The 12,653-nt window shown below is 45.3% G+C and overlaps 1 protein-coding gene across 1 annotated transcript in view; it reads right to left on the bottom strand.

Annotated features, from left to right (window-relative positions):
* Positions 1–9,669: 9,669 nt before the first annotated feature.
* The window catches only part of Znhit6 (zinc finger HIT-type containing 6), a 41,369-nt gene continuing 38,385 nt past the window's right edge, over positions 9,670–12,653 (bottom strand). The window contains exon 10 of the mRNA XM_027395904.2: positions 9,670–10,508. Within this exon, the coding sequence (XP_027251705.1) occupies positions 10,468–10,508 (41 nt within the window). The 3' untranslated portion in view covers positions 9,670–10,467. The remainder of the gene's footprint in view (positions 10,509–12,653) is intronic.

A 12,653-nucleotide genomic window follows, 5' to 3' on the forward strand; every position in this document is an offset into this window, starting at 1 on the left:
CACAGTGATATTTTTGAGTACTGATTCTTAAGAAGTTCCATGTTTGAATGTATACATTTCCATGTTAGACTACCAAAGCCACACTGTAACCGACATTTATTCTGGGGTTCGTATCATACATAGATTTGACCCAAAGCTCTGAAATATATTAGAACATTAGAAATATAGAATATTCAGATATGTTCCTCTTTAGCATGATAAAATTTATCATGCTAAAAATTACAAGTAGTGGGAGCAACTTTGACCAAATTATGGAGAGAGAGAGAGAGAGAGAGAGAGAGAGAGAGAGAGAGAGAGAGAGAGAGAGAGCGCAGACTATTGGGAGCCACTCTTGGAATAAGTAGAGGATGATGGGGCACCGTGGACTACTACAAACAAAGCACCCTGTAGCTTCTCTCTGATCTGGAATTCTACATCATCTTCTCACACTGTTCACTACAGTTTTCAACAACTAATTGGTCATTTCAGGTTGATAACAGAGGCCCCATTTCGGGAAGGTCCATCATCTAGGCCAACTGACAAAGACTTCCAACTAGTTAGCCCCAAACAGAATGGTACTTGTCAGTCTGTAGGGAGAGATGTCCCCAACGTGCTCACAACACACTTCTCAAGTCGTCCAGGTGACTCTGAACCATTGGCTTAAGGCTCACAGGTCCAGGGCAGGTAGCCCCAGGACTACACAGGATAGAGGATGGGAAGGATGGGTTAGCATCCACTCTAGAAACTGCCAAGCTCAGTGTCCCTTCAGTTTTGTTCTGGACCCCAACGCTTTCATTACACAGTTCTGTCTGGTCCCCTTCACCGTCTTCTGCCTCCATTCCTTGCCTCAGGGTTAGGTTATACAGTTACTGGATAGGGGAAAACCGAGACTTAATTTTTCCCTGCACTGGGAACTGAACCCAGGGCCTTGCACATGGTAGGCAAGCGCTCTACCATGAATTTCAGTGCCATGCCCAAGACCGACTTTAGAGTTTTTGTTTCTGTTTTCATTCCTCAGGTAATGGGGAGTGGGAAGACAGAGGAAACAGTCGCAGGCTGATCTGCATTCCCGCCAGACACAGGACTTAAGGGTTGACCAAGTTCACGAGGAGCCAATGCTCCAGGAGTGCTTTAAAGGCTGGGGATAGGAGGGAAAGACCAGGCATCACAGCTGTTAAAAACCACACAGGTTTGGTAAATATATGCACAGTTTAAAAGGCATATTTGCAAAATCTAGGTATCTCCGGTCCCGCCCTTCCTATGAATCAAAGGAGTTGCTGAGGTTCCCGGCTCTGTTTTCGAGCCTAGCTCTTCCCATGGAGCTCATGAACTCCTTCCGAGCCTCCAGACTTCCTTGGCTGGCGACTCCTTCCTCCTGGGACAGCTTTTGCCAGAGCAGAGCAGCCTGGCCCCCAGCTGTGCCGGCCCTCTCCGGTAAGAGGAAATGCTTTCGGCTTAGTCCATTAACACAAACATTCAAAAGCAAACACTCTGAAGCCACAGGTCGTGTTCGCATAAATAAAATGCAAGAGAGAAAAGCTTTGCCCCAAGAAACCAAAGGGGTGTTTAAAAAACTACCCTTGCTTTCCAAGGAGGAGGCAGCAAAGCCGCAGCAATTCCATTGGTTTGTGTGCACGGCGGAGCTGGGTGGCGGAGGCCACAGGCCTTTGAAGAGGAAATGCCATCCCTGGTACAGGCAGCCAGCCAGCCCCCAGTCCTGAAAGCAACACGACAGTGCAGGGAAAGGGGGGCATCGTTAGGACGTGAAATGTGGAAGGGGTTGGGGGGGGGGACAAGTGAGATTCTTCCCATCTAGGGACCCCACCCTACAACAAAGAACCACAGGACAGGGCAACTCACTGTGCCCCTGAGACAGAGCTGCGGCCTGGCAGATGTAGGTGGCGGGCACAGCCCAGTGACTAAGGCTTCGAGGAGGGGTGTGCGACCTTGCTGAGGGGTGGAGAGGGGTGGTGGTGTCTGGCCCGAGAGATGCCTTTGCTTTGAAAGCTTCGGAGGAAATTAACTTTACAAGGTGCCTCCCTGTCTCCCAGAGTTATTAAAGAAAGGAGGGAGCAGGGGAGAAATGGAAAACTAGTAATACTTCAGGGCTCTGTGATCTGACCGAGGCAGTGGGAGGGAGATGAAATGACAGACGGCACAGACAGACATACAATCCTTTGACTATCTAGCGACGAGTGACTAATTAGTCAAAAATCCCTCACGTGAGTAGCCTGGCAGAACTCCCTTCTCAGTGCAGCAGTACCAGATGCTGAAGGGACAAGAGTGAATGCAGAGTTGTGCCAATCTTGGGATCACCAGAAGTATTAATCTGGGAGCTTCCGGTAGTCATCTTTATGGTTTGGGCCATGGATAAATATCTAGATGTCAACTGTTCTTCCATTGATGCAGCAAAGAAAGTGCTACACCCAAAAATTCTTAAGAACAAAGCAAATATGGGATGTTAACTGAAGCTATTTCACAGGGTAGGAAGCCTGATGCTTTCCTGCCTTTAATTGGATTTAATTTTTAAAGCCCTCTTGCCTAACAATAATCCCCAGATCAGGCGAGGCCTTGCCCAAACCTGGCGAGCCCAGTCAGCCTTGGGAGCACAATGCTTGGAGACTTGTGCTTGCACCCAGAGGCTTTGGCTTCTTCGAGTTAAGAACGCCTTCTGTTGGGATGGCAAGCCAGAGGCCAGGAGAATGTGCCCTGGGAAAAACACAGCTCACTGAGCACTTCGTACCTGAGCAATCTTTTCCTTTCTGTCCTGCAGTTCCACAGACCTGCACACAGCAGGCTAGCCTCATCGCTCCTATGTAGGTGACACTGAAGAGAAAGCGGCCTTCTAGATTGCTCTGTTTAGCTAATAGTGGTGAAGGAGACATCTGGTTTCAACTCCCCCCTTGTTACTTCATACAATCCGGCTCCCTTTAACCTGGGAAGCCCTAAGATTGTGAGATGGAGATCCAATTTAGAGCATCCTCACTCAGGGATTTCTTCAGGGTACAAACTGTCCAAACCCAAATGTTCAGTGCCGTGATGGACACACCTATCCCTTGTGGGCTAATTTCATCTTGAGGGTTTTTTGTTGTTGGTGGTCGTAGGTCCTCCCTCCCCCGCCCCCCTGAACCCAGACAGATTTTCTCTGTGTAACAGCCCAGGCTGGCCTCAAACTCAGAGATCCACCTGCCTCTGCCTCCCAAATGCTGGGATCAACGGTGTGCACCACCACCACCACCTGGCTCATCCTCAGTTTTTATGTTACTTTATGTATCCATAGACTGGGAACCACATTATCACTTATGGTATATTGTGTGTTGATGTGCCAAGTGCTTTATTATGTGACAATCATGAGATTAGAACTGTATTATTCAATTGGTGGGCCGAGGCTTTCGGAAGCTTTTGAGAAGGTATTAGCCAGTGATTACAATGCTTAGAATTGAACTCAGTCCTATTTAACTTCCAAGTCAGTTTCTTTAACTGGTGTGGAGCCAAAGATAGCAGTGCAAGGTGGTAAGAATTTCATGTTGAATTGGATTTAACAGGCATGCACTCTGTGAACTCATAACCAGGGGGCTTGACTAGGCAAGGGTCCTTCAATTGGATTATTTATTTATTTATTTATTTATTTATTTATTTATTTATTTATTTATTTATTTTGTCTATGAGTGTTCTATCTGCATATATGACTTTATGCCAGATGAGGGCATCAGATCCCACTATAGATGGCTGTGAACCACCACGTGGTTGCTGGGACTTGAACTCAGGACCTCTGGAAGAGCACTCAATACTCATAACTATTGCACCATCTCTCCAACTCCCTTGTGTCCTAACTCTTAATCTGCCATTGCCTTGCGTTGAATTCTTTATACTATCCATCTACATCAATCTCTTGGGTACAGACTAGGTTCCAGGTTTTCAATTTCCTTTGCTCACTACCTGTGAATGTATCTTTATTTTTATTAAGTTTCTAGGGACACTCTCAGTCATTCAGGGTTCCATGAATTGGCTGATTGAATCAAGATGGATAAATTAGGAATTATAAACTGAAAGAAGTTCAATCACTCCATGAATTGGCTGATCCAATCAAGATGGATAAATTAGGAATTATAAACTGAAAGAAGTTCAATCACTCAGTCACTTGACTATGGCGTAAATGGTACAGTGAACAAACAAAAACCAGGCGGGCTAAGGGATACAACTCAATGGCAGGTTGCCTGCCTAGCACACAGGAGACAGTTTGATCTCTAACCCTCGCAAGGGACAGCTGCAGTGGGGCTGAAAGGTAGAATGACAGATGCTGTCACTCAGTGCTCAGCCATGGGGAGTGGAAGTTGCCTTCACAGAACACAAAGTTCAGGACAAAGGCTGGAATAGCTCTGCTTTATTCTGTACTGCACGCGTATTAAGTGTTATTGTAGACACAAAGTAAATGTACAGACAACTGAGTATTCAATCAAAAGAAAGATGAGAAAATGGTGACCAGCTATGATGAAATTAGGGGTGTATTAGGAAAAGTCAGTGCCTTGAAACACAGAGGGGCGTCAGGAGGCAGAAGCAGAACTAAATGGAAAGGTATTTCAAGACTCTCTCTCTCTCTGTCTCTCTGTCTCTCTCTGTCTGTCTCTCTCTCTCTCGCTGTGTGTGTGTGTGTGTAAGCATGTGTGCACTCATGTTAATTAAGGCTCAGCAAGGGAGGCTTTTCTGACTATTAGAATTGCCTCAGGTGGAGGTAAGCAAACCACCCTTGAACATAGTCAAGCACAAGCTAGCTGCCTGCTCTGAGGCATGCCTTGGGAGAATTCTGCTCTTGAAGACGGATGAGAGTGGGGGGTGAGTATATAATCTCCAGGGCCCCTGCAACTTTAAGATTTCACGTGTAATCTCTTAGCCTTCATTGCCAACTGGGCGGTCCCTTCAAAAAGCAAACACTTGTTTTTCTAACCTTTAATTTTCCCTCCAACATAAATCATAAAGTTACAAGTTTGATGTAAAAGTTCTCTTTTTCTGGCAACTATTATGACGGTGATATTTATTAAAATAAAAATTGTTCATGAATAAAATCACCCTGAGGCACACAGGATTGCTTGCCTTTACGCATGTGCATCTCACATGTGCCTGCAGCACACAGAGCTCAGAAGAGAGCGCTGGATACCCTGGAGGTGGAGTTATAGATGATTGTGAACCACCATGTAGGTGCTGAGAACAGAATCTGGGTTCTTTGTACAGACAGGAAATGAGGCCATAGCTGGGCAGAAACAGGATATAAGCAGGGAGAAACAGGAACTCGCTCTCTTGTCTGTCTGTACAGACCTCCAGACCTCGATGGCTAGCTAGTGGCAAGCTCCATTCCCTGACCTTCACACAGGCTTTATTTGTACAAGCAAGATATCACCACAGTGGCACACAGCAGAAGCAATGTGTACAACATCCAGAAACTGTAAATCAGAGTTACGTTTCTTTTGCAGGACGATCTAATCCTTACTAATGTTGTAGTCTAGAATATTGAGGTTCTTCTATTTTATTCAGAAACCCTATAATCTAGTGGCTATCATTTACTACATTTCGTTTCCTGGTTATTAAATTCTGACAGAGTTGCAGGCAAAACAACAACAACAACAACAACAAAAACCCAACTAGCCAAAAAAAGAAAAAAGAAAAAAGAAAAAAAAAAAACCCAACCAGTATTTTGGCTAGTATTACTGAACACTTCACAGGGATGGATGGCATGGCTTAACACAGATCCAACTGGCTTCTTCCCAGTTACCAACAAGACTAGCTCTCCTCATATCAGTAAACTAGGTTCATCCACCTTTAGCCTTCTGGCAGTCTGTGCCTGGCCATGCTCACCACCTTTCTATAGTTTGTGTAGGTCACCACGCTCAGGTGACTTGCATGGTGCTGAACTAAACAGAAGAGGCAGGGACTGAGGAGTTTAGATCAGGAATCCCTCAGAAACTTCGTGGTTATAAGCAGAGAGGCCAGTCATGCCCAAAGAGTTGTTACCAGGAGTGGGTTGCATGCTGAGAGGCAAAGAGCCGACTTCGCTACGCCCTTTGATGTAATTCAGAAATCCAAGCTTCACAGGCTCACTATTGCTCTTTGGAGTTAAAAGGCAATGTAGGAGATAGATTATGGAATAGTATAAGTAGTATTTTTGGTCTAAGTTATTGAACTTCAAATATAGCACTTTTTGATAGGCTAAAAGATTTGGTAATGAACTTGCTTCCCTTTCACTGCTAAGGATACAAGCTAGCCAGTAGAAAGAACTGCCATTGAAAGGGTGAACTCAAACCCAAAGTCCTTCTTGTCACCCAGGAAAGCAAGAAAAGAACACGTGGGATTTCTCTCTCCTTCCCTTTGACTGTCCACACAGACTAGCCACACAGTAGCGTCCTTATAGAGTCCATTACCTGGAAGACTGGACACCCACTCTCTTGGCTTTCTTTACCACCTCTAGTTTTCTATTCCCAGTGCTTAGAAGTTCTGTTTGTGAGGGTCCAAATGTGGCAAAAACTATTAGAGGCTTCTAAGCAGCAACAGCTGCAGAGGCCCAGGATGTTGGCTGAATAACTGACCGACCCTTCCAGGGAGAGCTCTGAAGCAGAGAACTTAAAAAACACCTTCCAATCTGTCAGGAACATGGAAACGGCTGCTGTCTCTCTTAACACTGGCGAAGGCTTTGGAAGCCCAGCATCTGGTTAGCCGGCCCCATCCTTGAAAACACAGACTGGACTCTCCTGTTCTTTAGGAACACAGAACACCAGTCAATAGAGAGACCACAGGGCTCAAGGAAAACAAGAAGCTACTGGGCTTCAGGGACGGCCTTTGCACCGCAGATTTACACCATATGGACTTAAACCAGAACCAGTGCTTGAGGAGCCAAAAGAAATCAAGATACCAAGAGGTGGATTGTGACAGTTTCTTCTAAGAGAAAAAAAAATAATTAGAATGCTAAACAGAAACCCAAGAGGAACTTGAGTTTTCTGAAATAAAAACGCAGAGCCATCATGTTATAGCCTCTGCACATCCTGAGGGAGACAGGGGAGCTTGCTTTGAAAAAGAAAAACCATATTGGTTGGCGTTCTTCTGGGGGGTGTATTTCAGAGCGTGATCATTTGTCTCCAGTCTATGAAACGAACACTCACACATCTTGGAAGACCATCTTTTGTCTGCCCTGGTGTCTTCAAGGACTTTCTTCAGCCGTTCAGTTTCTACTTCTGAACCTTTCCCAAGAATTCCAAAAGGCCATGCAATTACAGTATCTCCCATGTAGCTGCAATATTTCCCACCAAACGTGGCCCCTGATGCCTGGCCAGTCTAAAAGGAGTGGACCAACAATTACAGTTGGGTTCACCAGCAGGCTAAACACACGGTTCTTCTGACGTTCAATACATCAACACAACAGTCAGCAACAGTTATTTCTGCATGCTGTGCTGTGTCCATTCCAGGTGGGCCCACTGACCAGGCAGGCTTGGATAGCCATGACACCTCAGGTCAGCTGCAACAGCTTTGAGGTGTATTTAGTTCAGCTGTGGGCAATTCAGAGGAGACAAAGAAAAAGACCAGATGCCAACGTTTTGGAGCCCATCAAAGAAACTGGCATTAACACAAGCAGCTACCAGAGATTACTAAAGTTTTTAATGTCCAAACTAGCAAGATTTGGAGTAGTATGAAAAAAAAAAAAAGGTAAACGATAGCTACTAAGCATGCTGGGAGAAAAAGACAAAAGTGGTCTAACAAATTATGAACAACCCTCTTAAAAAATAATGTGGTTAAGTTGGGTGTGACAGCGTGTTGTCTACAGTCTAAGCACTTGGGGGTGGAGGCAGGAGGCTCAGGTAGCTCAAGGTCTTCCTTGGCTAGAAAGTGAATTTGATGCTAGTCTAGGATACAGGAGATCCTTTCTTTAAAAACAAGTTTATGGATTAGAGCAGCTGTCAGACCTCATCAGAAAAGTTTCTTTGTGCGGTGGAAAGTGGTAAACACAGAAAATCATAACTGGCCAAAGTGTAGAGAACAAACGTCCGTGGAACTGTTCAGCCACCCAGCAACAGTAACTTGAAACAGTAGGAATTCCGGTAGCCTCTGACTAAGACAGATTCTACCTGAGGATGTAGCCTAACAGTTAAGGATGTAACCTAAGAAGCCCCGCTTGTTTTGGCTTGAATGCTGGCTCACTCCCTCTAAGTGGTGCGGGCATAATCCTCATCTGGCTGGCCCTCAGGTTCCTCCTCCATCTGATGATGGTATTATATTTAAGTGACTTTAGAGCTCCCAAGTAAGACATCACGGCAAAGAATGACCAGAGAAAAGGGCTCTGGAGCCTTGACTTTATTCACCAAGAACATGATAGGAAAAGTAGGACCATACAGCATGCTTGCCAAAGGCTAAAGGATATGTGTGTACATGCGCACATGGGTGCAAGCCAGAGGACAGCATTGGGTATTGTTCCTTAGATGCTGTCCACCTTGATTTTGAGATATCGTTTCTCATTGACTTTGAACTCCTGGAGTAAGCCAGGCCATGTTGGCTGGCTAGGAAGCCCCAGTGGTCCGTCTGTCTGCACCTATCTAACATCCTGGCAGCTGCTGCTGTCTCTTTCTCTTTTGTAAATGTGGGTTCTAGGGTTCAAATTTAGGTCCTTGCACTTGCAAATTTTATCTGTTGTAATGTATGCTATTAATCCTGTATGTCAAAATTAACAATTATGCAATGTCATATCTTCTCTTTGAAACTATTGTTTAAAAAAAAAAAAAAAAATCAAAGGCCAGGTGGAGTTTCTTCCTTTTTAAAAAGCAACCTATGATTACTGCAGAATGATGAAGTTGTCATTGGTCTCAGTGTGTTTACTCCAGAATTTGTCAAGCATCTGAGAGAAAGGGCCAATTAGAAGAGAGTGGGCTTTGGTCCTCCTGCCTTCTAAGGCTTTCAGCTAACATTCCAACTCCACCCCTTTAAGTCTAACATGACTATTCATTAAGACATGTGTTTATTATAAATTGCTTGGGAATAAACATGCATATTAGTCAAGTGAGCTGACAGTTATATTTAGGTGAACTCTGCTCCCCTCTCCTCCTGGGAGGCAGAGGAAAGCACAGAATAAATTCTTTCTTTGTTGTTGAGTTTTATACAGAGCTTAACCCTTTTCTTCACTGTTAGGGCTCTCTCTCCCCCACAGCACATGTTCTCCCGTGTACTTTTACCCCACTTTCCCAACAATGCCAGGACCCCTCCTGCCTGCTCCAGTGACACAGACCTTACTTTGGGTCAAATCTGAATCCCGTGAAATCGAGCCCAGCTGTTTTCCAGAGGTACTGGCAAAGACATAACTCCCTATGAATCCTTCGCCATGTCAGATCCCAAGGGCCCCTTCGGGTGTGAGCACATTTCTCAATGGCTTCATCAACTACGAACCCAACTTCCAGCAGCACTCGGAGACCAGTGGTCTCTGGGCACTACCGCCTCTTGGTTTTCTACTGTGATTTCGACCCTGAGTTACAGATACTCGCATTCTCCCAATCTACCTCAGTCTTATTCTACCTACAAGCTGAATGGTCTTCACCAATGTCCAATTTACCACCTTTTTAAGTTTTCTTTCTCTCTTCCCTCCCATGTACTCTTTCTTGATTATTTTCAAATTCATGGCCCCCCTTTTCATTACTTTTTGAAAAACATTCAGTACACAGATGCAATACAGATGTAATTCTTTACTCTTTTATAGTCCAACTAAAGTTTCAGGGTTGCACAAATGCACATGAAATTATTAGTTTAATTTCAGTATGTGGACTGCTCATAAGTCAAGCCACGTGCACACATAACTACACCTTGCACACTTCTTCAACATACTCAAGTGGGTGTTTTCTTTAGATGCATCAAAATACAGCACCAAGCTGGTCATCACTGTGTCCTGTACAGCAACCAGAGTCAACTGGGAGTGCGTGCGGCACAGAACTGGTGAGACGAGGTCATCAATAACTCAAGGTGGAGCTGTAGGTCTCTTTAACTGAATGCAGCACATGGTGGCTCATGTTTATTTCACCTTCCCTTACGACTGGGAGTGTCTCAAGTATGAGATGTCTTAAGAGGGGTTATGGATAACCAAAACATGAGGATGGTCAAGTCTTGGAAGAGTTCTCCTTGGCTAGATGCTTCGCTGTGTGGCATTCTCTTCAGTGAGGTGCGACCATGCAGGAGGCCATCTTTGTGGCTGACACAGGTGACCCTTGGGTTTGGTCTTGTGCCACTCTAACAATAAAACTGTTTCAGCATATAGAGTAGGCATACTGAAGTCTAGTGAGGAAGGAGCCTTTGTACATCAGTTCATTCAAAAGGCGACAAAATGCACTTTTTTTTGAAAGAAAGTTATATTGTTTAATTTCCTTTTAGACAAACACATTCCAACCACCCTCTGAGAGTACCCCAGTCACCCAATCCACACACAATCTTCTCAACCATCTGGGAACTTCCACCTTCTTCTGCAAGTGCTCAATTTCCATTGCCAAGCTTCTGGGTAGATTCACTTTTCACTGGAAAAAACCATGTAAACATACAGTCAAATGTTTATACTGCTCAGCCTGTTTTGTTTTCTCTTCGTCTCTCCTCCCTTCTGATGCATAGCAACAGCACTGCTCACAGGGACACAAAAACGGTGTCATGTCCCTGCCAGCCAGGACACACAATTCTGGACATAGTAAATAGAGAAGATACTTAGTGACAATTCTATTTTGTGAGGCTATAATCTCGACTGTGGAAGACTTGAGAATGGACCTTGGGGCTCAGTTATGACCTATATTCATGACACCATTATCACACAGCCTGCCCACACGCAGCTGGAAAATATTTTTACATATGTGTACTTTTTAAACTTAAAGGTAAGAGTGAGTTTATGTGAATGCATGTGGGCTGACAGAAACTGACCACAGTGGAGGCGTCTGAGGCTCCTGTCATGCTGAGGGTCAGTCTCCATGACCAAGACCCAGGCTCCCTTCCCTGGGCCTGTCCCACAGTATGTAGTACTGCAATTACTTGGTTCTTATATACGATGACACTAACAGCAGCTAACACGCTGAACCGCTTTAGAAGTTAGAGCTAAAATCGCATTGTGCTGCAGAGAAGCGTCCTCGGGGTTAAGGGCACTCACTGGCTGCTGCTTCAGAGAACTAAGCGTGGTTCCCGACACCCACCTGTGTCGGGAGGAGACTTACAACTGCCTGCAACTTCAGCCCTAGGGAACCTGCCATCGCCTTTTGGTCTTTGAGAGCACCGCATGTAAGTATGAGTGTATGCACACGCACACACCAAAATACAAGTAAATCTTTAAAAACAATAAAACAGATGATTTTGCTTCAAGTTTATACTGCTTGTCTCCATGAGGTAGCGAAGGAGGAGAACGCTCAGGGCTAGAAACATAAGCGTGGACCTCTGCCTCATATTCCAGCGGTCGAGTTCCCCGCCCGGGGTTCATGTAGATCTACGGTTGTACTGGCAACCAGAGCAGCATTCGCTAAGTCCTCCCTATGTGGCAGAGTGTTGCCACTTTAGGCATTCTCCATCTTGGGAGTTTTAGAAACTCCAGGAGAACCTGGCTTCCTCTGAAGGGGTCTGTCATGGCACACACACGGCACACACACAGCGGAGCTGTGCTTTTGTGTGTCTGAGCCCAGGCCTCACCTACATGACAAAAGGGAAAGAAAGCAAAGAAAGTTGAGGAAGAATGTGGGAGAGGGTTGATGTGCCCAATGAGAGGCTGACATGTGAAAGGTGCTCTGCCAGGTAACGGTACTGATAATGACAGGCTCTGTCCTCAGAAGACAGAGCAGAGACAGACACAGAGAGACAGAGGGAGGGAGGGAGGGGGAGGGGGGGGGGGGGGGGGGGGAGACCGACACATAACGGTGCATACAGCTCTCTGCACTCTCCAGGGCCATACAGGATCCACAAAGGAAGTGTGTGTGTGTGTGTGGTGTGTGTGTAGAGAGAGAGAGAGAGAGAGAGAGAGAGAGAGAGAGAGAGAGAGAGAGAGAGAGAAAGTAACCAGCACTTTCTTTTCCTGCCTAGCACAGTTAACCCTCTTCATTCCTTAAAAAGAGAAGGGCAAATAAACAAGCAAATACCCCCTGGCTATTAACAAAGGTGGACTTAATGATGGCAGTCTACAACCACTGTAACAACCACATTTTTTCAGAACCCCCCACCCCCTACCCCCGGCCCAGCTGCCAAAAAAGAACTCTATTTAAACACCTTTGGAGAGAGCAAACATTTCAATGCTTTCCAAAGAAAATGCGATGTTTTTATAGACCCCCCCCCTCCAATCACAGAGCCACCTTGCAGCATATCAATGCTACAGGACTGTACAAAGAGACAAGCACCCTGATGTGCTAAGAAAAAGAAATGCATGCCCACAGAGCCACCCTTACTGTTGAGGGAGTGTACTTAGGATGTGACTGCTCTGGTAGCCTAGGATTCTCAAATTCTGTCAGATGTGCTATGCAGCACTCCTAGACAACCATTTACATAGAAGAGGCAACTGTGTGTGTGCCTGTAAATAAGTCCACAGTAAAGCAACAAATTCTACTTGAGGTTCCAGTACAGGCTGAATTAGCCTTTCTTAGGGCTTCATCCCAGGAAGCCCTGCCTGAACCTGTTATTCCTAAACAAGGTGAAAGAGGAGC

Source organism: Cricetulus griseus (genome assembly GCF_003668045.3).
Source record: "Cricetulus griseus strain 17A/GY chromosome 1 unlocalized genomic scaffold, alternate assembly CriGri-PICRH-1.0 chr1_0, whole genome shotgun sequence".
NCBI classification, from domain to species: domain Eukaryota; kingdom Metazoa; phylum Chordata; class Mammalia; order Rodentia; family Cricetidae; genus Cricetulus; species Cricetulus griseus.